Raw genomic sequence first — 27,033 nt, 5'->3', positions numbered from 1 at the left:
GATTGCCCTCAAACAACCTATAAATCAAAACATTTGGCCACATCACGATACACCCCTGGAGGAAAACCCCTGACGTTGGCCCAAAAGTTGTACCCCACACAAGTTTCGACGGTCTTCTGGTCGGCCCATTCATCAACGGTAATGAATTCGTTTTGGTTGGCGAGGATTCGCGAAACCCAACGCAAATGCCCAGTGGTCTGCCTCGCGGAATCCTGCCTCTGACTTCTGCTTTGTATCGTGTCTATTGCTTCTAACATTCTGCAAGGATTCAAGGATGTACCACGCAAAAAATGAAGCGCTGGCGCCCGAACAAGACTGTGCGGCAAGTTTGGCAAACCCCGTCGTAATGGTTCACAATTTAACGCATCTTTAGCGGCACATTAATGCAGTATGATAATTAACCTTCATAAATTTAACGGGTTCCAAATTTTTTGCGCCACGTAACCCTTTGCTGCCGGTTTTGGCTGGTCACGTGTGTTGTGCTTTCCGGGGAATCCTTCGCTCCGCCGATGTGACCATCTCGTTCTGCCTCATTCTGCGACGGGTCGCGCTAAAAAGTTCTCTGCATTGCAATAGGACTTTTTTGGCACGCCGAAAAACTAAACATAGACTAAAAACTCGTCAAAAAAACGTGTTCCCTCCTCACTTGATTCGTGCGATCCTCCAGGACTTCGTGTTTCATATTTTGCTCTAGATACAGACTAGCCGTCCTTGTCTTCCGTTACTTAAGAAAAACGGCGAGCGAAAGGTAGATCCCTCTAGGGGATTCCCCAACGACCACCGTCCTTGTTGGTGTGCATCCGTTTGCAAACGCCGCTTGAGGTAGTTTAGAGCGAACGAGAGGCCCCGCGTCTAGAATCTGCGCCGAGGGCTCGACCAAAACAGGATCTAGGAAAAAAGGCTTGAAGCAATTCAATTTAAAATTTATATTTTTCGCAAATTAAATTCCACTCAAACCGAAACTGCCCGACCCCGAGAGAGAGGCGCGCGTTGTGTGCTCGCGCGCACATTACGATGTGTTATCGTTATGATTTAAGTAAGATTTCTTCCCTTACGGCACCCCACCAGAGGGAGGAAGTTGGGCTTCCTCCTTAGAAGCGGTGGTCCTTGGTTTCTGGGGCGTTCCGGTCGTAAACTCGCGAGATTCGGTTTCACGTGCCCGGCGGCGATGATGACGGAGGTTTTCGCTAGACGACTTTTGGGACCTTCTTCGTCGAGAGAGGACGACCAAGCGGATGGAAATAATTTCGGTTGCTTTTGGTCGGGTTTTTGCCAACAAGTTTTTCAACATCAGATGCACGAAGAAGAATTTTCCATTTAAATATGCACAGGATAAAGACGTTATTTTGCTGCTGGCAACGTGGACCATCAAGTTGTGAGTAGACAAGTATTCTTGGTTCTTGAGTACAGTTCCAACACTCACTAGGTGGCGAAAACAGTAACGTACAATCCCACCACTGTCACCAGTGTGCTGCTATCTCCCATGCAATCCCTTTGCTTCCTTGTCAAACACGTACACACTGACCCAAATCTTGCGCTTCCGCGTTTTCGGTGATGAAGATACGGAATAACGGAGAATTCCTTGATGATCATTTGAAATTTATTAACCTCCCTTACGACGACATCCCGTGCGGAGAGAGTACGCCGAAGTTTTGTATGAAGAATCGGAACAAAGTCGTGCCAAGTCTTTCTCCCCACCTTTGATCCTGCATTCGGTGTCATTGCCATGGTGTCAGAATCGTGCTGCCGCACCGAGAAGGTGATTGAAAGGTGAAGATGAGCAACGTTGCAAACGGTGAACGGTGCTGCGTCAAGGAAAGTGCATAAACTATACAAAACGGCACCCGAAGGACTGAGTCATTTTTTTTTATTTGTCGTAATCGCAATTCCGCACCGCATTGCCGACCGGCCTCAAGCCCCGACCGACCGAAAACTGACGGTATCCCAAGAAATATGCTGCCTCGTAAGTCGAGTAAATTAGAACGAAAATCGAAGGCCCGGGCAGAATGGCGGAAAAGAAAGGTGAACACAACTGTCACATAAATATCACTTTTCCCGGGGCTCATCATCGTCACCCTCCGTCAGGGGTACGGCGACAGGGAAAAGGTTTGCAAGACGAGACGAGGAGGGCGAGGCGGCAGATCGATTTTCTCATCTCCGTAACAACATAAAAAAAGCCACCAATCACGACGGATGCACTTTTTACGATTTCTTAGGACACATTTCACGTCGAACTGATGTGTGATTGAATCCTGCACTCGGTTCGTGTCGGTGACTCCTTCTCTAGACCCTCTAGTTCTAAATAGTAATCGATGACTTGTCACAGACGACGCAATGCCCAGTGCAAACACTTTATTTGCCCCCTCTCTCTGCTCGGTTGATGCGCGACTTTTTCCCGACAACTTTTCGCGCGGTTGATTGAAGAAACTGTGTCACAGCAGGACACTTCCGGGAACCCATCATTGATTGCATTCGCGCGTAATCGTTATCCTCGCTGGATGAAGAAAGCACAGAGCGGAAGGTTTGCGCGAGTCAATTGAGAATTTATTTGATGCACCCCAACGGTAGGGAATTACACGATCGATTGAGGAAATTCCTGCCGCGGCTAAAGTTCCAAAATTGTTTGCACAAACATAAGCGGGGGGAAAAAAATCGGAGCAAAATGGAAGCGTTAGCGTTATGGCGTCATAAAAAAACATTGATATTCAAATTTTTGCACAAGTCCTTTGCCCTTGCAAAGAACGCATCCTGTCAGACGGTGAGGCGTGACAAGTTAGCCAAGACATTACCAGCCATTCATGCATAATTTGATTCGATTTGATTGCCACTTTACCGTGCGATCAATTCATGCCCCGGCTAATGGTAATCAGGCACGCTCGCCATCCAACCGGCTGCCAATATAAAAGCGTGCCTGTCAAATATTTGACATTTGCTGCCTCCTTTCTGTGCCCTTTTTTCTGCTTCCGGTGGACAGCGGTGAGGAGCGTGTTATTGCCCAAAACGAAAGGTTGAGTTGCGACGATGACGACGACAGTTGCTGTCACCGAACCAAGTCGTCCTCGTCCTGGCCACATCAAGCAAGGTCGGACCGTATGCAGGGGAGAGCGAAACTCGGTGGAAAATGCAAAATCGACGTAACAAATTGACCGCAATTAGCCACACGCGCAAAACCTGACAGCGCCTGCCGGCCAGGACCTCTGCTCTGGTCGGACCTCGCCGTTTTGGCCAGCAACGCGTATCCAGTCGGTTGACCATAATCACAACCGTTATACGCGCAAAGGGCAGCGCGCGCAATCCGGAACCGGAAACCAAGGTTACCGCCAACGTCCTCGTAACTCAGGCAGGCACATACATACGCCCGGTGTGCGCGCCGTGGGCTGGTTGGCTAAAACAAAATTTAATAACTGTAATAATGCAATTATAAAGTGCGGCCCAAGCGAATTCCGGAAGCCGCCTCACCCCGTAGGGGTTGGCACACGAACGGGCGGGTGGCAGGAAGGCACGAAGAGGTTCGTGCCCTGCGCCTGGAGGGTGCCTGGCAGTTGCGTTTAGGGCATAGCACACCGAATGACCCACCGACGTCATGATTTTATCGTGTCCTTTTATATGCGCTTAATGCTTATGCGCTATCTGTTGCCAGCTTATTTTGCGCAAGTGAAATATGAGCTAATTTTTCAAACAAATACCCACGATAAAGAAATAAAACGATACGAAGCAAACAGGGCGCGGGTCAACCGCGTGGACATAGAGAGGGTCCCCTGGCCCGGGGCCCGGCCGGCCAGCGAGCATAATTATAATCATATGCCTCTCGGTGCAGCATGGGCGAGTGTGCCGCACAGCATAATAAAATGGAAACACAGTCTAAACGGGGTTACACATTAATGTCAATTTGTCGCAAAACCGGACACACAATAGACGGACAGCGCGCGCGGACCAACAACGAACGAGAGGGGCCGGCTGCAAAATTGCAATTTCCGCGCGACAGTGACGGCAGCGAGATGAGCCCGATGCGATAGAGTCCAGAGAGCATCATCATAGAGCTGGTGGTGTCTTGATCCGATCTTGGTCCGGAAGACTGACTGGCAGGGCCGACCGGGGGCCTGCTGATTGCCGTCGGCAAGGACATCGCGACGGAAGAAGATGTCAACCCCGTGGTAGACGCGCCGCCACGCCATGATTTTGTCATCTTCGCGAATGGGAAAGGAATTGCCTTTATCCGGTTCCTCCTTTTTCATCCTTGAGAATGAAGACACTTGGTCTTTGCGTACACCCAGGAAGGATACACGGGAACTCGCCCGTTGGCGGCAGGCCTCGCGTTCTAACCGCCACTTGAAGGTTAATTAGAGTGGTCCGCCGGGAGGCACACGCACTTCCGACCAGGACGAACGCCAGGACGAAAAGGAAGCGAGCCAGTTCGATCGAGCGTACTCTACGCACACGGTCCTGTAGCTGTCCGTCGTTGCTAATTGGAATGGATTGAATGTATGCCCAGCCATAAGCGCATTCCTTTGCGACGGAAACAGCGGCTCCGGGTCGCGTAGAGGACCACCTTGCTCAAACGGAAGGAGCGGATGTTGTTTAAAACTGACACACCAAATTGTGGTATGCATCTGCACCGTGCCGAGCTCGATTGTTTAACATTCCAGGGAAACATTCCGAGAGCGGAACATTATTAATTGATGAGACGAATTCTTATCTTCCGGCCGATGTCATGCATCCGACCGCTCCGACCGGAGATGTTTTGTAAACCATTAATCGTCCATCATCTTCCGTCTGTCAATCAGCGCGGCTACACTCGACCGACCGACGAGTGATTTCTGGACCGGAAGCGGGGTCCAGGGGCGCAACAAACCCATCAGCAACAATAACGAGCAATGGAGCCGCGGCTGGTGTTCTAATAATAACTTGCAATTTCCTTCACCGCGGAACGCGGAAGATTCGAAGAGTCTTCTCCGGAGATATAGGCCCGCAGACGAATCAATTAATGGACAGAAGACGGGAATTTCACCGAAATCTGTCCTCACCGGGTGGTGTGTGGTGATCTGGTGGTGACACATCCGCAAACATCCTCTACTTTTAGATCGAGAATTCCTATTTCCGAGAGGCAACCCTCGTAAATCGGCGTCAGGGGTCAGTTGAGCGGAATCTTGGAGATTTCTTCACAAATTCCCAATGCAAATGATGTCGGAAGGCGGAAAGCCGGCCACCCAACTAAAAGGCCCAAACCCGAGATGGACTTATCCTAATCCCATCGTTTGCGTTCTTTAGAGCCGTCTATGGCGACCGTGTTTCTGGTCTCGGCTCCCAAACGAAGGATAATCCCCATCGCTCAAGGCACGAGGCTTGATACCATCGGAAGGAACACACCGCTACACGCTAGTTCCCGAACAGATGTTTCCACCACCCGACGGTGCACTTTGGCCTCACACAAAACTTGGGTGCACTTCGCCTCGAATGACACTCGAAACGTGGCCGAAGGTGCGTGCGTGAGGCTGATGCGAGCATGTATCGGCGACGATCGTCGTGAAGGTGTCTTTTTTAGGTCTTTCTCTCTGTCTCGCTTTTAATTAGCATCTAAATTGGCCCGCTGCTGCCCGGGAGAATGGCATAGAGCAAGGGTTCCAGAAGTCTGAGGTGAGTTGAGTGCCGCCGCAGCGGTAGCTAGGAGCCAGCAGCAGTAACGGCAGCAGCTGTTTTCGGTGTATCTTCGCGTGTCGGTGCGACCTTCTTCGACTACTTCTTCTTGGGCTTCTTCCGCAAGACGCTAGCTACCTGCGCGAGGATGTGTCCTCCTTCGGGGCAATGTTATTTAATTTTATGTTCTCTCCGGAGCAGAAGTGCCCGGGCGCATTCTTGTTCTGGTGTCCCACAGTGCCAGAGTTTTGGCCCACTTTCGATCTCTGCCGGGGGCTTTTCTTCGTTCCAGAGGCACCTCCGCGGAAATAGAGGACTCCCCACACGTGATTTTTGAAGCGGCACGTGAAGTGCACTTCCTCCCATGAGCGCACGTTGAAATATTTCACCGAGCCAATGACGTAGTGAAGGTAAACACACCGAAAGAGTTTCCAGACCTCGGTGAAGATTTCGGAGAATCTCCCTAAGGCAGCAGTGCACCCGGCAAAGGGAAGCAGACTGCAGTTTTCTTACACAAAGGGGTGGAGCCAACGCGACCACCGATTTCGTCCTTACTTAATCGCGCCAAGGAATCAGAAGGAAACGCAACCGCGTTTCGGTGTCATTGGTGCTCTCGAGGGGTGCCTCAAGCAAAGGGCTTGAGATTCACGATGGCGGAGCCAGAGGCCAACACCACCTTGTACTAACCTTGGTGGTGGTGCCAAGGTGTGCGCAGCACTTTCGGAGGCGCTTGAAATATCACTTTGACATCCCACAACAGGTCGCGAAGTGGTGGATTTGAATTTCAATAAAACTTCCCCAGAACGCTGGTGACCAGCGGGGCTCGAAGAACGGGGGCGAGCTGTCTCCGGGCGCCAGTTTCTTGGTGCGTGGGTTGACGGCGGTGAACCGAAACTGGTCTGGTCATAACAGCGGCCGGCCAGCCAGTTTGACAGCGGGCAAGAATGCAAAGTGTAAAAATACGCCGCGTTAGTCTGGGCGGCGTGTGGAGAGGAAGTGGGTAATTTATGGTTAGGACCGGCGACCAAACAGAGAGAGAGGCCGATGGAGTGTCATCAATTGAGTCACTACCACTACCAGGCGCTGACGCGTTAGTAGGAAGAGCGTTGCTAATGGTCGTCGTAATTTGGGATTCAATTTTGCGAATCACATCATCGCGCCCCCTGGCCGGACAAGCAAGTTTGTGGAGAGTCTCTCGTTGGAGAGTGGCACACGTCGTTAATGGGATTAGTGGTGCTTCCTGTCCGAAAGAGAGTTGCGTAAGAGAAGGACCTGTGTAGGTGGTGTTTCCATGTTGATACTCAGAACACCTACCAAAGGATAAGATACGACTCTCGACGACCCAAAACCCCAGGAATTCATGAGTCAAGAAAGCCCTGTTTATTCCCCTGCTTGGAGGCATTTCGTCTTCCGTAGGTCAACAGACAAGTCAAGTGTGGCCTTGTGATGCGCTGGTTACTTGTGGTTCTTCCATGGCAACACAAAAATAAATCCTAATTGGACCGACACTGGAAATGTCACGGAACCGTTGTTCAACCCGGACACAAACTTTCTACGCACTTTACCGCACGGCGACCCAACGGCGGGCAGAGAGCGGTCTCCAACGGTTTTTGTTGTTGACCGAAAACAAACTAAATTATGCAAAGTGTCACTTTGTTTTTCGATGCGTGCGCCACAGGAAAGACAGGAACGCGAATTCTTGAAGACACACACCGGGCGCCCCGTGGAACGTGAGTCAATGGGGTGCGGCGATACGGAGTTTTCTTTTCCCAGGCAGAGTCTACTGACCCTGCCGAGCCGCAGTCACGTTTCCGTATTTACTCGCCCCAACAATCTGCCACCAAATGGCACATAAAATGGGCCAGGACAAAAACCGTAAATTGAACTGCACGAAAATGGACAGCCCCAAAAAGTCGTGAAGCTCCGTGAGGTGAAATCGGTTTTCGTAAAAATAAATTTGGGCGTCCAAATTTGTAGTCCTAAATTCGAAAACCAAGCGGGAATGGAGGTCGACGGATTCATTTTGGGGGTCGACGTGATTCTCCACCAGTGTGCCCAATATCCACTTCCGTTTCCAGCTAAGGAACCGCTGTTGGCCCACGTTCCTGACCGCTGCGGCAAGTGCTAATGCGAAACAAAGGAGCAACAAACCGTGTCCATAACTTTAGAAGCTTTCCAAGGCTCTAGAGAGGAATCGGCGAGGGACACGCGCGTTACGTGCCTTCTTAAGCCGTCGAAACGCAAAACGCGGCGCCGCCCCGGTCACATAATGGCCATCCGTACACTGCGGCGCAAAAAAACAGTAGCGACCTACGTGGCCGGCTTTCTTCGACACGTCAGGTAACCTTCTATCTTTAGCCCTCGCACGGCAAAGGCTTCCACCGATGCAGAGAGTTCGCCTCAAGACAGTGAAGAGCCCGCGCGCCTTATAAATCGATTGGTGTGTCACGGCGACATTTCCTGATGAAACGCGCGTCCTGGACAACATTTCTTCCATCCGAGAAAATCGGGACCAAGGCCGCTCATTATCAGCCCTGTGACACGCGCATCGAATCACGGCGAAATTGGCAGCCTGGGTCATAAATTCTATATCCGCTTTTCGGTATTGTGGCGATCGGAACAAGCCCAGAATCCAGCGTCTGGCCCACCGTGACCTGAACCGGGCAACCCGAAGAAAGCGCAGGAGAAAGTAGACCAAAGGGCAAAATTATTCCAAAACAAATTCTGTGTCCGGACATTGGCCACTGAACGACAAACAGGAAGTCCTACCAGGGATGAAAACCGAAAAAAAAAATTCGCAACGGTCAGCTGATAGGCGCACTGCTCATCGAGTCTTCGAGCTCTGCATCTGGGCCTTGATAGGCGTGAAATTTCTTCACAAACCGTGCCTCTAGAGCCGGAGGAGGTTGCCGGCTGGGCATTCGATGACCCGCCGGTGGTAATGTGATCCTTCGCACGATTCTCAAACGCCAACGAGCCCGGTGCAGACAGCTGCTGCTGCAATCGGTGAAAGTAACTCGCCGGGGCCCGCGCAGCCGTTGTGAAAACTAACGGCTGATAAGCTGGCTGAGGCTCAACTTTCCATCGGCATGTTTTTCACACCACACCCAACGAAAGTGAATTTTCAAAGATATTTCTTGTTTCTCGCGTGAAGGCGAGGCGCTAGACTAACAAACGTTGCGCCTTGGTTCAAGTCGCGATTTTTTCGTTCCACAATGAACCGCGACGAAAGAAGTTGAAGGTTGATTGAAGAGCGAATCGGATTGCATTGTGTGGCTCGCCGGCGGGGCGGCTACTCTTATCGGGGAGCCAATGTTGCCACGATTGTATGATAAGGGAAAAGGGGTTTCACCACTACCGATACGCACACAACAACGAAGCGATCGCACACGTCGAACGATTTTAATCTTATCTTATGAGGGACACAGAAAAAAGAGAGCGCAAACCAAACATGAAGCTCCCAGCAGTTCTATTTATCAAACAAAGTTCAGATCGCAAGTTGATTCGCAAATTGAGTTTCTTTTTTATATTATTGTGCCCAACCTACGTTATCGTGCTGAGTGTGTGTCTGTGCTCAAATGGGGGTTATCTTTGGCACCAAGCTGGGAACCGACCGTGGAGCAACCTGGAGCCCGATATCTGCCAACTCGGCCAAGAGCAAACGTGGTGCACACGTTTTGCGCCGTAAACTTTGCAAAAAAAACATTCACATTTGGAGAGACACCATGTTTTTTGGCACAACACTTTATCAAAGCCGCAATTCGTTGAGCAGAAAAAAAAACATATATCTGCTCCGCATATGCGATCCTTTTTTCCCGCAATTCACAACCAAACGCTTCGTAGGCTCATCGGTTCGCCTCAAGCCTTCGACGACTGGCGACATCTTATCCGTTTTCGTCTCGACGATACGTATTACGTCAGCCGGCGACCGTTCGAAGACAATAATACAGAAGCATAACACAACAACATCAAGAAACATGTGGAATCCATGTGCCGTGAATTTGCATGCAAATCGCGGGATGACTTTCTGCGCGACGCCATGTAAACATGGCGCGCTCTCGCAAACCATAACATAAGGAACGACGATACAACAACAGTAAAATATTCGAACAAACTATAGACGGCCAACGTCCCTGCCAGGCTGCCGCCATTAGCTTAAATGCCGATTTTTTTGCTGACGAGAATGATGCATGAAAAAGTGAGTGATTAATATTCATTAAAACCGCCATTTCGCTGACACCTTCCATCGCCGTTGACGAGAGCTTCAGCAACATTGGTGGCGCCGCGTGTCCAAAAAAGGATTTGTCCTTGAAAATGTTGGCACGATTCGCGGTTCGTAAAAGAAAACGTTCGTTCACACACAATTCACTCCAATTTTTCAATTCAATCCCAAACCCTCTCGTGGCGCTGCCGAATAAATCCGGCCATTTTATTCTACGGTAGGATAATTACCCGATTTCCGTTTCTCTCGCTCGACTATCACCGTTTTCGGTCGTTTAATGCGCAACGAGCGGCGCCGGATCGAGCGCAGGAATGCCTCTGGCATGCGGCTAAACTTTGGCGTTTCCGGTGGTGCCTTCCGCTCCGGAAGGAAGAAGTTTTTCACCGCCAGCATCGTCATTCTGATGGGTTTGTGTGTGTGTGTTTGTTGTGATGTTTTTGGTATATTTGATTCCGTTCTAGTGCACGCTTCGATAATTGTCACCAACAACACTCGCACGAAGCACTAGTTTTCCTATTTCATAACTAACAGAACAGTGTCGTAACCGTCGTCGTAATCCGTATTGCGTGGTTCCCGTTTGCGTCCGTTTTTGCTTAACGGAAACTAATATTTCACAAATCTTCTTTGGCTTCGGTGTGAGGGTTGTGGATGTTCCACCAGAATCACTGCACCGTATATTTTTTGGCAACTGTTTTCGAGCCGAATGATATTACACCACCATTGTAGCACCGAACCACTAAACGCACGTGTCGCACACGATTTGAATTTCTTTTTCTACGCCGGCTTTGGAATTTTGCCACTACACGCGGCGCACGAACTGACAGTTAATTCTGTCACTTTCGATCAATTTGGCTCAGAGACACAGGGCTGCTGGTCGTGTTAAATGTTGCGTGTGGTGCACTTCGTTTGGTGCATTTTCGGTCGCCTGAATCGCTACGCCCTGGGGGGTTGGTGGTTCTTTCGCACCCAAAATTCCTTCAATCAACCGAATAACGACAACCGAAAAAAACTCTCTTCACACACTCGACACAACTCCCGGGCCGCGCGAACCAACTGCCGGCAGCACACCTCACCAGTTTGTTTGAAACTGAACACGGTGAGTCCGATGAACCGGCTCGAAGCCAAAGGCACCCGTTTTCTTCATACTGAGACGGGATTTCTCACTGCTCACAAAAGGCCAGACAGAGAACGCAACTGTTTGCATCTCTTTCGCGCTAATGTAGCGTTCACTTCGTGCGTGAATTTACTCACGGTCGGGTGAGTGGTCCGAAAACCCGAACGGCACACGAACCACCGGCCAGTGCTGAGTGATTTCCCCTTTTTCTCGCTAGTGAACCAAAGTGCACAGAAAGTGCATTGGGCTCGAAACCGAAACCGAATATGCCCGTTGCAGTTGGTGCAAAGAGGAAGGAGCCATACGCTGGGCTCGAATGTGTGTGGGTAGACGGAGAATGGTGAAAAAATATAATCCAAGGTGATTTATAATCCGGAAGGGTTTTTTTTCGCTGCGTCTAACTTGTTGCCAGTGTGACTGGCCAGGATCACTGTAGGGAGGTGAATAACCTGTCCGCTGCACGGGGTTAGCGTTGGTAAACGATCCGCGTTGACATAGATTTCCGGCATTAGTTGACTAGAATTTGAGAACCAATCGTTTCGGTATCATGCCACATTGATTTGATTGTTCCAATGTTTGAGCCGTTTTTCAGTTAATAAAAAAAGGGATGGAATGATGCATTATAATGATGTCGCAGACAGTACTGCCTTTTTAATGGAAAACGATCTTTTTTTAATAATGCTACACTCCAGTAGTTTTAAATTTAGACAAAACATTGCCTAACATAAATTGTTGGATTATTTGCTCAGTGGTTTAAGTGCGTTTGAGAATTAGGTTGCCCGTCAACCAAATGCTCGTCGGAAATCGTTGTAACGATTCCAAAATTCTTCTGGCGGCTGCTGGCATGCTCTTGAAATAATCTGAATTTATCTATTCGCCGATTGACCTTTTGCCGGCACCATCCTCTAGCCGGCCGGAGACGCGCACTGAATCACGAACCGGTTCCCGGTTTCAGATTCCTTCCCGTAAGGCAGGTCGTCGAAACAGCGACGCCGCCACAGCCACCTCGCATTCAATTACTATCCCAATAAAACGAGTCAAATAAACCTAAACCGCACAGCACAGGGAAGCATCTCTGCTGGTCGGTCCGAGCACGGTCCAAGGAAACACGGACGAGAAAGAGACCGGCCAGAGCACATGCATTACCATATCTGGAGGGCTCGATAGGCTCCGTCGCCTACGTACGAAAAGCTCTCTCGCACCTTTCGAGCACACACCGCCCCCCGCGGCCGCCAGAAGATAGTTGCCGCTCTTCAAAGCATTATGCTTTGGTGGCAATAGCACCAACGAAGCTGAGAATAAGAAATGCCGTGCGGTGCTAGTTATCGGGGGTCCATTCGATGCTCGTGTGGGCGAAGCTGTGGCCAACCGAAGCCTTTTCCACTGGCGAGCCCTTTGAAGAATCATTTCCGTGAAGGCTCTTTGAAGAATCATATCGTCCGCGGCGAACGAAACAGAGTTATCAAAACGAAACGATCGTGGGGCGGACCAGTTAACGGGTCACAAAAGTATACTCTCTAAATGTGTCAAAGGGATATTACGATGAACTTACATCCTTCGGAAAGATCTATTGAAGGGCCGATTAAAGAGGTGCACGATGCTGCTATTATTTATGGGGCTGTTTAGAGTTTTGGAGAAAGTAGTTTATGATGCAGAAAGCAGATGCCCTTAAGGCGATTTTTTAAATTTATTAGTCCAATGTTACTAACGACTGTCTTAGAAAATAACAATTATCAATTTCATCACGTTTATCATACCATAAGCCACGATAAAGATTGGAAACGGCTCTTGACATAATTTTCAGAACCTGAATTATTATAAACTGATATAATAAATAACAACGAAGTCCTTACATTTGTGTAGGTATGCCGAAAAGTCATCCCGGGTGGTTATTATTCTTAAAAATCATACCTGAAAAGAAACAAAAACCAATGTTTGGAAGATTAGTTTTGAACATTTTTCAGAAAAAAAACTCCTTAATCCGAATTCCCCTAGCTAAGAACGATCTCCAAAGGGGGAAGTAGGTTACTCTTTTGGACTGTAAGTGGCAACACTTCAAGACAAGGTGCCCATACGTTTACGCAATTTGGAGGCTCATCACTAGAATATTAAGATAGATTTCATCAACTTAATTACACCGTAAGCGCAGGTTCGAAAGCGTCAAGTATTCGAGAATTGAAAGAAAATTGCAGCCTGAAGGAGCGCCAAGCCAATTAAACCACCCAAGAAACGAAGCAAAAAAAAATTACCCCAATGATCCGTCACGAAACGCGTGGCATATTTTAAAGTAGAGATTGAAGGGTAAATTTAGCATATTTCGACGGGTTGCCATTACGCAACATCTGTCCCCAAAAGTGCAGTTAAGACAAATTTCAATAATTATGTGATATTTTCACCCAGCTACCTGTTTCTGGTGGCGTTTATGCGCCGCTCCATCTTATGCGCTATTATGCATTTTATTATACCTTTCAACACAGATCGAGGGGGATCATTTGATGTCGTTTCATCGTTGCTTCGTTCGGTGCATAATCACAATGGCGATCCATATTTTTCTCGGCCCGGCTTTTCCAATCCCCACCATTTCGTTTTCGGCAGGGAGAATTATGACGGATGTGGCGCATACGCAAATTGCCACTGCTAGCGAAAAGGAATAATCGCTACAACCATTTTGCTACGTCGAAGAAGGGGCTGTAAATTTAACACTTTCGGGAGATCATCTTCCCGATCGACTGGCGAACCACCCTGTAATGAGTGAGGAGGGGGACTCACGACTCGAACCAGTGAAGTGAGTGACTGTGGCCCCGAAGCGAAACGGGTGACGCAATCGGAATGAACCGGCGAGCCGTGGTGCAGGGGATGAACATGGAATTCAGGCAGTAGATAGCGATGCAAGAAAAAAGCAACAGAACCATAATCGTTACATATCATCTTACGGTCGTGTGCGCCTTACAAGACATGAGAAAAAACTTAGACAGTCATTTACACGTGAAACAAGAAAAGTTCTAAAACACTTTCAACGCTGGAGCACAAGAACTGGGGGAAGAAAAAGAAGACTCCACAAACAGCAAATGGGCGAGACGGGAACGGACTCCGACTACGAGAGAAGGGAAAGAATGCGCTGCCTACGCAAGAAAGGAACAAATCCAACGAGAACCGTCCGCACATGATAAGGCGACCAAGCGAGCATAGCATGGTCGGGCGCATATGCAGCGTGTAATGAAAGGCAGTAACCATTAATGAGTCCTACAAGACCTCGGGATTTACTGACGCAGAAAGCAAGAAACATTTATTACCAAGAATCCTGAGATTGCAGGATGCCCCTGGGCCGGGAGCCGTGAGGAAGGCGGAAGCCTTGTCTGCCGCCACGGGCGAGTTCATGCAATCGTTAGCAAAAACGATGGCGGAAGGCAGTTTTATTTTTGGACAAAACTATCTTATCCGCCGATAATTGCACTGCTCCTGCGATCGATAAGCGGAGCGAACTTTCCTTCGGCCGGGAAATTTATCGCTTTCCACGGAGGAGTTCCACGAGTTTGGTTGCCGACGTTCGAGACTGTAAGTTATTAGATAAAAGTTTGCTCTTTCTTTTGTCTACGTTTTTTGCGGTAAAGGTGGCCGCCACCACGTGGAAACGGCAGACCAAACTCTCGAGAAGATGCCAACTTTTGGCGACCAAGACAATTGATGGCCATTCCTGGGGTTTATTAAATAGTTTATGATTGTCTGACGGGGTAGCAATGGGTTTACAAACTGAAAATAGTAAGCGAAAAGTTGTGCGTAAAAATATTAGGTTGGGGAAAAGAAATCCAATATTTTCTTGTAAGATGGCTGACTTGATAGATGTCCCGTAAAGTATTGATCCAACGTCGTCGAAAATGTCGATAAAGTTACAGAAACAATCAAAGTTGATCGGCATGCAAGCAATCACCCAGCAGCTAAACACTTTAATCGTTTTGTGCAAAGCTGGTTTCAAGAAGCGGCTCGATGTTTGTGAACCACACTGAATTACACCAAAAACATGATGGATCGAATTTCCATTTGCGAAGCCATGTACAAACGGAATGCAATCGACCCATTTCTTATACGGATGGTCACAGGTAAGGGAGCTTCCGGGAGCCACCTTTTTCGATTATTACAAACTTTCCTGAATGATGAAAAATTGAGATCAAGAAAGGATTGTGAAAAATATTGCTCGAGTTTTTCGCCAATAACAACCAAGAATTCTAGTACAAGGGAGACATTGTGAATCTACATTAGAAAAGACAACAAATTTTCCAACAAAACGGTGCATATTGGACCCAGTTCGGACACGCCAAAACATCTGTAATGTGTTGTAATTAAAGTAATGTAATTAAAGTCTGTAATACAACAAACATGATCGATAAGAACATATTCGTCAGCTACTAACTGAACACGAAGCGAGCATATTTCATTCAGTCATCTATGAAACTGTGAATGATCGAAACAAATGTAACCTATCACAACCGAAGCTAAAGACCCGCGACGAGCTTCTCGTCACTCAATGTATCACACCGCGCGTTACGTGAATTTGGTTGGCGCAAAAACAAGAAAAAACTCGATGCCATCACTTACGCAAAAGGGTTGCTCGTAGGGTTTTTGTGCTTGCAAGTTTGGATGTTATCGGCACCCTGTAATCAACCATCGATCGGACGGGACCTCACCGCAATCGTCGGTAGATCCGCTTCGGCTGATTGCTCCGAGTGTGGCGAGGTTGTTCATTTAATTTTGTTTTTTCCCACATTGCCATCATCATCACCATCACCGCAACCCAGGTTAACCCTTTTTTGGCACGAAACGCTGCGAGAGATCCTTATCGTCAAACACACATGCTCTGGAGCGCCGAAGAAAACGACCGAGAGATCGCAACGCCAATAATCGAAATCGATTAGTTCCAAATTGATGTGCAAACAGTAATTTGGCCCGTAGGCCCCCTGAAGGCGACCCGAAGACACTGGTAGAGTTTTCCTAGCGGGAAAACCCCTTTCGGCACCAACGCCAGGACTAGCGGCCGCGACGAGGGTTTGCATGTTCTTCAACGGTTGTGACACGACACACATATTTCTGACGTATGGAGGCAACGGAGCAACCCATCCGTCCAAATTGACCTAATTTGAGCACATAAAACGGAGTGGGCATAAAACGGCCAACCGGAAGAGCCGAGGTTTCGCCGTTCCGGCTGGTAATCCCTTCGCGTGCTTCTCGAGAGCGATCCGAAAGGGCGAGATCCGAGATGCTGACGATTCGACACCTTTCGGATCCCGGTCGCGGATCTGCAACAAATTAATTTCACGCAAATATCTTGTCAAGCTGCAAGACCATTGCCAAGAGCGCTGCTCCAAGACGACGGAGAAGAGTTATCACCTTTTTGGGTAGTTTCGAAGCTTTCCGGTTTTAGTTCTTACGCGGCGCTTCGCAGCACCGCACATCTTGATGGGCGTGAAATTTAATTGCATCGCTGTCGACATTTATTGGAATTTATTTACTTTTTCGCGAACTGAATGGTAAATGGTGGGCCGACCATCTCATCTCTTCGGACGAAGAAGTCGCGCATTTCGCACACGGTTTCCCCGACAGGAGCACTCAGCGACACAGCCCATAAAGAATCGATACAGCCCATAAAGTGCCGCCGCGCGAACCGATCGATTCCGTCCGCATCGACACCAGGGCGGACTGGTGTCGTAAACTTCGGTACGTCGCGCGTTTCACAAATTGGAAGACGCCATTTTTTTCCTGGAGGCGCCCTTACCTTTCGGGGCCAGCGAAACCGGCGACCCGAGAATACTTAAACCCCAAGAACGCTGCTGACGTGGTGGCCCGTAGGTTACAGCACTGGTGGAATGCACATAACATTTTATGCTACCCATGCTTAGTGTGGAACAATTTGCCACACATGTCACACCGTTTGGAGTGTATGTGAGTCGTAAAGTTGTGTGATTTACACACTGACCAAGTTGGTTGGTTGCCATTGGACCAAACCACGAACATGGTGACATTTTACGGCATACTCTCCTCGGCCCAATACGTGAAAAGCTTTCCCAAAGCGCGTTACGCATCACCTTTTGGTCGGTGACCCATTTTCCCGGAACATCATGAACTTCCTTCGAGAAGTCGTCCACTTCAGAAATTGTCTCCCAACCATCGGCGGTGCATTTCCGGATCAATTTTAAAAGCCTAACGGTCGCCAAGAGTCGCGCCCTTACGTTACTTTACGACCTGCTGCTTCACGCCTCATTTCCAAATTGGTTATTCAGCGTCCCGGCAGGCAACCCTTTTCCGGGGCACCCATCTGCATACGTCGATACGATAAATATTCGATTGCGATGTGCAAATTTACACGCTTTCTTCCAGGGCCAGGATCGATCCCGACACCGATGGGATGGGTTGACATCCCGTGGGCACGTCGCGACGTCTTCAAGAAAATTTATGGTGTCGGTTGCACCGGGTTGCATATTGTGACATCTAATTAGAGGGGCGGCGTAGAAGATGCGCCCAGAGCCCAGATCTGAAACGGGGTGATTTACACAACGCGGCGTTGCCCCGGCTACCTAACAGCGGGGAAAAAGTACGAATCATGTTTTAGGGACAAAACTCAGTTTGAATAATCATATCCTCTCTCAGGGTGTCCGTTACAATACTGGTGCTTATCTCCTAGGTCCAATCGTATGCCTGCATGTCCCAACATGCGTTTCTGTTTTGATTGACGGCTACGGGGCCGCGCATTTTAATCTCCACCCCACTAGGAGATCCCAGCCAAGACCTCTCGCCAAGGAAGCCCATTATCAAGGCTTTTGTAAAAAAAGAAAAAACACTCTCTGGTGTTGGAAGTGAAATGCGGAACAAACATCGCGACCCGTAACGCGGGGAGGTCATATGGTTTCCGTCCTGCGTTTCTTCGAACAACAAGAAATCTGTACACGCGCTTGCGTGCGTGCGTGCGTATCGAGCCCCAGTTCCGCACCGTGCACGCGACGCCGTTGTGTCATCTTCGCTTGACACGCAAGCCGTAGGATAGGAGAGTCTTGCGCCTTCTAACAAGACACGGTAGACTTGTTTCTCAACACTCCAACGCCCGCCCAGCCTACGGGGGCTACGGGGTCAGCAATGATGGAAAACTTTAGGAGGTACCTTGCGCACTGCACGCGTCGAGTCAGTCAGCTGTAAACTTCAACCCTCGGGGAGGGGACCACGTCTAGCTTCACGTCTATGCTCCGCGGACCTAGCCTTATCTGCTATTCGTTATCTTCAGGAAGGCCGATGTCAGGCATCGGCAATCTTAATCATATTCGCTGGTGGCTCAGCGAAGAAGGAAGGAGCCCAGGTGCGCATCAGCATAAGTTTGACTTCTTCATAACCTCACCAAGCAACCAGGAAGACGGGTCCCACCGGTCCATCCACCGCGCGGTGTAAGCGGTAAACAATCAACCGTCAACCTTCCGGCACGGTGCTGCCTGAATTCAGCGCCTCGACCAAAAGCGGAAGGTTTAGGAGACTCTGGCTCCTACCGAAAGTCGACACCTACTACCCCGCACGAAACGGGTGCCTGTTTGAAATTCAGTCACGAATTCTTGGCAAGCAGCAGAAAAAGTTCGCACGATCGCACCCTCCCTAGCCCAGCCGTGGCTAATTAATGTGGCACGCGGGGAGCATATGCTTTCACGGGGCTACCGCGACCCGCGCCGGGTGTCGACCAATGGGTCTTTGCGGAAGTTCGCCGCGGGAATCATTTTTCTTCTTCTAACGGCACTTTATGATGCTTCTACGTGATGTGCTGGAAAATGGTTCCAGGGAGAACAATAGTGCCGAAACACCCCGGAAAGGGATGGTGGGCTGGAGGGGGCGGCCGCGAGCATAGGTACCCGGCGCCCAATATGTGAGCACCTCTCCGGCGTGTGATGGGGCCGCCGATTTGGGGTTAAGCGAGTGCAACTGTTTGCGATGCTTAGCATTCGATAGGGCCTGGGGGGGCTGGTGGGCGCCAAAACCTGCCCGCGTGTTACGTCAGGCCGAAGCCGCCCGAAGCGTGAAGAGGTGCTGGTATGATTGATGTTTCTATTTGGCGGCTAATCCCGGAAAACGTACACATAACGTTGGGCGCGAGAGGGAATGTTGGACAATGGGACGATTTAATTTTATGGTTTCATTCGCGGCTTTCAGCCACTCATCGGCGGTTTGGAATAAAAAAGGAGCAGGATAGGCGTGTAAGTGTCCGAACGACACTACGGTACGCAACAAGAACCCAAAAGCTCCATTAGATTAGGTTGGGAAAAAAAGAAGTCCATTAGTTTTCTCGAATCGTTATGTTATGGTAATCGTTATAATCGAAGTTGATCGTTATGTAGAGTTGTTGTAGCATCGCCCAGGAACCAAATACTGACCGTAAAACAGTTTAAAGCCATTTGCGCAAAGCTGGATTCAAAGAAAAAGCTCGATGTTTGAATGCCACACAAATTAACAGACAAAAAAACGTGATGAATCGAATTTTCAATTCCGCAATTTTGATCAAACGGAATGAACTCGACCCATCTCTTACACGGATGGTGACTTGGGATGAAAAATAAATCACATACGACAATATTGTGCGAAAACGATCGTGGTCAAAGCGTGTTGAAGCAGCTTAAACGGTGGCTAAACTAACGACCAAGAAGATTTTACTGGATGTATGGTGGGACTTGAAAGGAATAATGTATTGTGAGTTGCTTTCAGGTGGCCAAACGCTAAACTTAAACCTCTGATGTCAACAATTGGACCTTTCGAAGCAAAGATTGAACAGAAAGGGTCAGAATTGGCCAACAGTAAAAGGTCTTATGTACCATCAGGAAAAAGCAATGCCACACACGTCTCTAGTGACTTGGAAGAATATAGTGCGAACCTGGCACCAAGCAATTACCACATTTTTCTCACATTGCAAAAGATAAGAAAATGCGATCCTGAGTAATAAGAAATAGGGATCTCGAAAAGATTGTGAGAATCAATTACTGCTTACGATTACTTGGTACAATAAGGACCAAGACTTCTATGAGAGAGATATAATGAAGCTATCTTAGAAGATGGCAACAAATTATACAAAAAGACGATGCATATTTGACCCAAATTGGAAACAACTTAAATGAAGTTTTGAATTTCAAGCAAAAATATTGATTTTTTTTCCCTAATCTAATATTAAAGCGACAAAAAATACAGTGAATCAACAACGCGCTTAATCAGCTATTTAGCTATTTATGGGAACTGTTTGGCGATACAAACTTCAAACCAATACGAAGTGCGCATAACAAACCCCTCCATTTGACAGCAGATCACTTATGCTGCTTGAACAGGGGCGCGACCGTCTCCATTTGACCAACGATCAATCAACCGCCATTTCCCGCTGTACCTAGCCACACGGTCGTTGACATCTGAATTTTAATTATTTCCTCTTAAATCATGCGCTGACAGCTGTATGGAGCAATTTGCTAGCCATGCGCATTGTACCGCATATGTTCCCCATTTTTTCTACGTGCAGTTCTAATCAAGGCATCCAATTTTAATTGATTACAATCGAGATATGGTGCCGCCGGAGAAAGTGCCACCTAGAAAAAAAATGGTGCAAACAAAACGAGTTCCCCAGGTGGGTTCGCTAGTTGGAGCCTAACCACCCGAGGCTAATAAGCCATCTCATCTCAGTTCCATTTCCATTTCCGGTCCGGTCTGGACACTGATGATTGAAACAGTTGAACACCCGCGTAGAAAGGGTGGCTCGGCCCACCGGGAATATCGATCATTCGACAAACCTTCGCGTGACCACAGTTAATCATATCGATGCGAAGGGGTTCGATGCAACCCTTTTTGGTCTGCGGTGATCATTAACCTAGGATTCGGAGTTCACCCGGACAGACGGGTGCTCTCTATCACGGCACATCACCAGCCAACGGATGGTCTACGGCAACGGACAACACCAGCTGCTGTCCGCTGTCGCCAACGATGACCACCACCAGCAGGATTCCTGCTGCAAGCTGACCGACATTATCAGCCTTCCGGCATCCTAATAAGCTAATGAGCCATCCTCCGACCCTCCTCGCACGATGCGTTTCCCCCGGCGGAAGTGGGCTGCATTTCGCTGGGTCACAGTGAGGTCATTATGCTGAGCACCGTGTCAGTGAAAGTGAACTGGAAATGTTTGGACAATCAGATCCCGAGCGAGCGATGGTCAGTGTGGCTGACCGTTCCCCGACGATATCGATGTTATCAAGCGGGATGCGCGGGATACCATCGGGCGAAGGATACGACCGGCAGGATAAAGGATACCTGGAGGTCACAGATAATAGCGCTGCGTTGTGAATCCCATGAGGGAAGGCTTCGGACCGATGCTTGCCGATTGTTTGGATTTCTTTTCCAAACACTATCAAAATATGCTATGTTCGAGTATACAAAAGCAAACGGACTGTTTGTTTTGCTAACTCATTTCTCCCCCAAAAGGCGGAGGGGAGGACTGCGAACTGGGTCATCCATTCGGAGAGAGGCAAATGGTCACCGCCGGCATCGTCGGGATGCGCAAATTAACCGCAAACAATTGTTTGATTAGCGCGTGCAATAAATAGACCAGCACATTAGTTCTGCCACCGAATGCTGCTGGTAAGCTTCGTACGCCAGGATTCAGCGAGGACTCGTCGTATCATCAAAGCCACCGTCGTAACGGAACTCGACCGCCCTGCACGCAAATTCTGCCAGCACATGCAGACTATTCAAAAAAATGCTGCCCGGATCAGTCGCGATCATTAATGGCGCGATTGGAATAATAAATCTATCTTATGCTATTAAAATTAGGAAGGTAGGTTTCCGGACGCCGGGTATTATGGTAAAGTATTTTCAAATAATGAAGAATCACGTCATCGTCCGGAAAACTTGTCCCTTCGAAGGGGAATGGAATTTTCCAGTTTCTCGCTCTCGCTAATCCTTCGTCCGGAGCCGAGCACGGTGAAAGTTAAGTTATTATTTGAAGCCCTACACTTAACCGAAACGAAACTCCGCCATCCGCCAGTGTGACCAAACCCGCAGTATAAACCCCAGGACATCAGCAGCAATGGCGGTGGCAGGAATCCGGAGGCTCCCTAAAATTGGGAGATCAAAACAGAAACAGCGTGAGTCCGGCGAACGTTGCCAAAAAAAATCTCCTCCCGTAGATCGTCGTTTCGCCCGGTTTTCCGTCGCACTGCCAAACCATCAGGACCTTCGGGGGGTCCGAACCGCATCCCGCTGGCACCCGCATTATGCCCCTCCACACTCTCGCTCTCTCCCTCGTGTGTCACGCGGTTTTCCACCAGGGCGATCCCCGACCTCCCGAGGGGTTATCATTTCCTTTATCGCACCGATCCCTCGCAGGCTGCATAAAAAAACGGTGCGCCAAAAGGCGTTATCCTGTCAACGACCACCGCACACAACCGGATCGGTGGTCTGAAAGGTCCGGTACGGCACGGGCATTCGTTGCACCACGCTCTCTGTAATCCTTAGCCCGGAATCTCGGACAACCTGCTGAGTTTACCCTTTTTTTAACAAAAATGATTATGATTTTTTTGCTTTGCTCTCGCGGCGCATCACGGACTCGTATCCTGTGGGGAAGGGAAAGTGCATTTTAATTAATTTGATTTGCATCGGCGATAAAACAGACCGACGTCGTCGTCCTTTCGTCCTCTGGGATCTGAGCAAACAAACACCCGGGCCAGACCCGGGCGCAGGGGTCCGTGGCAGACTCTCACTTTAATGACCAGCTCCGTTAAAGGATAGCGAGCACGAGCGCGTGCGATTGTGCACCGGCGCGAATCTAATGCTTTTTTATGATTCCATTTGATATTGTTCACCGCACACCGAAAACAAACAGAACGCGGAATTTTGGGCCACCAGTTTCAAACACGATGGCCAGTCGGTGGCGGTGGTGCCGGCATCTCTTTTTCGACCCGTGCGTGCCTGCTCCGAGGTCCTTTTCGGCTGACGCGCGCTTGCCACGTGGGTCGCCTTTCAATGGGTCCTTCGGGAAGGGCTTACTATAAGTGTCTCGGACACCCGGGAGGCGCGCTATTGGAGTGCGCGCGGCATCAGCGAGAAAGGTCCACGGTGGCGCGCGTCCTGGCGCCCTTCGCGGTTCCAGCATAAATAATAATGCTATCGAACGACGCGCGCTCGCAAGCGTGGAAATTGAGTGGCACTTCAGCGACGAGCGCCATTCACAAAACCGGTTGGCGATTGTTTTAACGCAATCCATCCCGGGACGATGCTGCTGAGCTGTGAGTGGAACATACGCAACAGAAACAGAGAGAGAGAGAGAGAGGAACGCAAGGACCCTGGAGAGACGCATCTGCTACCAGGGCGCGCGCACGTGCCAGGATATGTCTACTTGAGTCAAGAAAATTGTGGCATTTTTTGCATTTTCGCCGACGACCGTTACGACCGATGTCGGAGGACGGTGAGTTCACCAGTTCCTGGCACGCAGATTCATTAGGATATGATGACCAATTTATACGAAGGCAAAAGAAAGTTCGCCGTTCTACAGCACCGGTCACGCTTAAGGCTTGGGCGGCCGAGTGCTGCAATGATGCAAATTGGGTCAATTTTCTTTATCTTTTCCATTTCGCTTTAGCGAAATTATGAAGAGCAACTGCAAGGAAAAAACAACGACCACTGTTGGGAGGACGATACTTTATGCTACTTTTATCGTGGTAGCATCTGGCCATCAGCGAAAGATGTTGGGCAACTTTTCAGATTTATGAACAGGGTTTGCTATCGTGAAGAAATCCTTATTTGGCATTTTTGAAATGGAAACTTCTAAAATTGAAAGAATGTTTGAATGAAAACAATGGGTTCCAAACGTTTGAAGAAATGAAAAGAGATGATTAACAATAACGTTTTTGATTCTGTAGTCTGTCAATTGGGAAACAAACAACTCAATAGAAGTTAGTGTACGTAATATTATCTCGATGATGAGTTACAAAAACTAAAACTTTTAATACTGCCATTAAGCAAAAACATACGAGAAACAGACAATTCTTGGGGGTATGGCCCGATTCATTCTCCTACGATTAAAAAAGAAATACAAATTCTTGTTTTGCGCGTCACGAGGAAGTTTTGGCATCAACCACCGTTTTCATATGATTATGAAAACGCCATGGCTATTAATTAAACGCATGAAACCGATCCGTGGACCCTTTTTACAACTAATAATTTAGATAGGAGCCATATGGACTATAGGCTATTCCTAAAAAGAACTTTTCAGACTGTTTCGAAAGTTAAAAAAAATGCAGAATTAGGTGTATTGTATAGAGCAGGGATTATTTTAAGGGTAATGACATAGATAAAAAAAGAATTGCTGAATTATAAGGGAGTATCCTATATTTTTTGGCCACACTAGCAAAACTAGAATAGTATTTGAAATAATTTCTTGCCCTTTCAGCAATTTCTCCGTGTTCGAAGTGAACGAAAATAAAAAGAACGCTCGTTTGCTGCCCATTAATTCCGAAACCGTTGCCTATAAATTCCCAAGGGACTGACCACGCAGGCGATCATTTAGCACTTAGAGTCGCCAGCAGCATCGCATCGGCACCATCATCGTCGTCAGACGTCCTTCGATAGGAAATTAATTATGGAGCAAGTTTGGTGTGGGCGTCCGGACTGCCAACCGGAGTGAAAAGGAGCAAGCGAACGAAAGAGAAAGCGCGCGGCTCCTTGGGAGTCGAAGGTGGCTGCACTATCGAAAGGAATCCGGCGAAGGAAGCTCGTTAGCGTACAGCTGGACACGATAAGTGGCAGGGTGCCTGAGTCGACGTCGTTGAGCGAGGGGAACTATATTATTTTTCCATTCGTTCACTACCCGAGGGAGGACCCCCGGTAGGCTCGTCGAACCAAGGACTCCTGCAAAGTACCTGCCTTTGAGCAAAGTGAAGTGCGTGGTTCGGTTTGCGTAGCGTAAGGCGCAAGACGCGTGCCGCGTCGCCGGTGAGTGGCCGCAACCGAAAAGTGTCCCCTAGAAGACGTGCCGGTGTGGACCAGCTGCAATCAGAAGTGTTTGCCCCGAGATTTGTTAATCTAACAATGCCGCCCCCATGGCAAGCGATGTGGTACATATTTATGCTGCGCTATCGCTGCATTGCGCAATCCTTTCTCTAAGCCATTTATTCACGAAAAAAACTCAAAAACCATCGTTACAAGCGACAAACTGGTGGAAAAAAATCCGTCATCACGTAACGAGCGCCTTTTTCGATGAATTTGGCCAACCCAGTTCGTTTCGTTTATTCGCCGCACGCCGCGCAACGAAATTTGTCTCAGCCGCCGCTAGTGATTGGCTTCGCTGGAAGCAATTTTGTACGTAAACCCCGACTACGATTTTCCTAACATCATTTATTATGATCGGTTCCGAGAGGCACGCGCAGAGAAAGGGTGTCGAGGCACCGGACCGTGAAGTGAAAGGCTGGCGCACGAGGTGCGGTGGTGAGCATAAAATGTACGCGCGCTTGTCGCACGGGGCCACGGTGTCGCGCGCGCGAATAATTATTGGAAAATGTTTACGCTCATTACGCGGCTATTCGGTGGCGATGTCATCGTGGTCGGCGCAGATGCTGAGACCGCGCAAGGGCGAGACCATCGATTGATCGTTCATTAATCATAATGTGATTTGCTTCCGCGAGACGTGATATGGAGGACTAACACGTTACGTTACACCGAGAGCACAGCTTGGTCCTTTTCACCGTCCCGGGGACCTTAAATCTGTGGTTTCAGTTGTGGCAAAATTTAATTAATAACTTTTCCGGAAACACCCTTAGGACTGTTTGTTTAATCGATCGATTCGTACCGCCATTTTTCGCTTCGGTTTTCGGAGCTAATGGCCCAAAAATGCAACGGTGGAATACCACCCTTAAGGGTGACACTAACTGCCAGCATAACTGGCAGCCGGTAACGGCACGGTTATTGTGTAATTTATCGTAGTTCGTAGTTTGACACGAAAAATGGCTAAAAAAGAATGTAAGACCACATTACCACAAACGCCACGCAGCATATCATTAGAGCACTCGTAACGAACAGCACGCCAGCGACAAAGTATTTTAATTTCCAATTTCGTTGAACTTTTAACAACCTTCCCGTTAGATTCCGCACCGTCGGCAATTATCCACCCCCGTGCACCCCCCCCAACCGGCAGCTGAAGTTCAGCGGATATAGATGTCGGTCGGTCAGAAAAATTATCTCCCTCACGGAGATGCCCTGAGAACACCGATTATGGTCTCTAACGAGATCGGCAGCATAACCTCTTAATTACAAACGCACGTACGGCACGACACACGCGAACCTCTCCTAAGCAGCGCTGGGACCCTCGATAGAAAAAAACGGTTCAATCTGGTCGTAAAACCTAATTTGAAAATTATGGAAAACAGTTCTCGCAGGGGGGGTTATGCTGCGCCATGATGAACTACTTCTAATATACCCGGCACGGTAGTCGACGAAACAATGGCGTGCTGGCGTGGACTGCCAGAGCAATGTGAGATGGCGACAGCGATAGGACACGGGTCCGAGTGGACGAAATAAATTAAGTGCAAGTCAGCATTCCGTGGAACATTATTCATATTTGGGTGTTTATTCGCCGTGTTCGTTGCACTTCCGAGCAGGCGGAAATCAATCTTGGCGTCACCAGCGGGTGTAGCACACACCCCTGGTCAACAACGGCGCGAAGGGTGTCGGTTAACGATCACTGGCGCGAACGAACAAATTATGCACGTGGCACGCAGACGACCAGGTTCCCGAATTTCTTTTCGACCAACACCGACCGGCACGCGACCCTACGCGATGTCACTTGCGGAGGGTGTGTGCCAGCATGTCCACTTCCTTGTGCAGATTGTGCATTTTATTTCCCAAATTAGTCTGCACATTTCGGGTGAGGGTGCAGCACGTTAGAAACGTTCGTTAGGTTCTCGAAAAAAAAAATCGTTGGCAACACTTGAAATCGCAAAAAATGCAACTCTAAGGACTGCTCCCTTCACGGCACCGAAACGGCCAAACATGACTCACGTGTGCCGGGGCCGAAAAAAAA

General features: G+C 48.8%; 1 protein-coding gene across 2 annotated transcripts in view; it reads right to left on the bottom strand.

Moving 5' to 3' along the window:
• LOC131211092 (centaurin-gamma-1A) overlaps nucleotides 1-27,033 on the bottom strand; it is a 134,155-nt gene that overhangs the window by 27,283 nt on the left and 79,839 nt on the right. The window contains exon 1 of one of the 2 annotated variants that reach the window (XM_058204446.1): nucleotides 10,087-10,249. The exons of the other annotated variant lie outside the window; for it this stretch is intronic. Coding sequence (XP_058060429.1) covers nucleotides 10,087-10,249 — 163 coding nt within the window. Of the gene's footprint in view, nucleotides 1-10,086; nucleotides 10,250-27,033 lie in introns of those variants that run through there. 2 annotated transcript variants of the gene reach the window in all.

The sequence above is a fragment of the Anopheles bellator genome, chromosome 2 (assembly GCF_943735745.2).
Source record: "Anopheles bellator chromosome 2, idAnoBellAS_SP24_06.2, whole genome shotgun sequence".
Taxonomy (NCBI): domain Eukaryota; kingdom Metazoa; phylum Arthropoda; class Insecta; order Diptera; family Culicidae; genus Anopheles; species Anopheles bellator.
The sequence above is the reverse complement of the archived record's forward strand: the minus strand, read 5'-3'. Positions and strand labels throughout refer to the sequence as shown.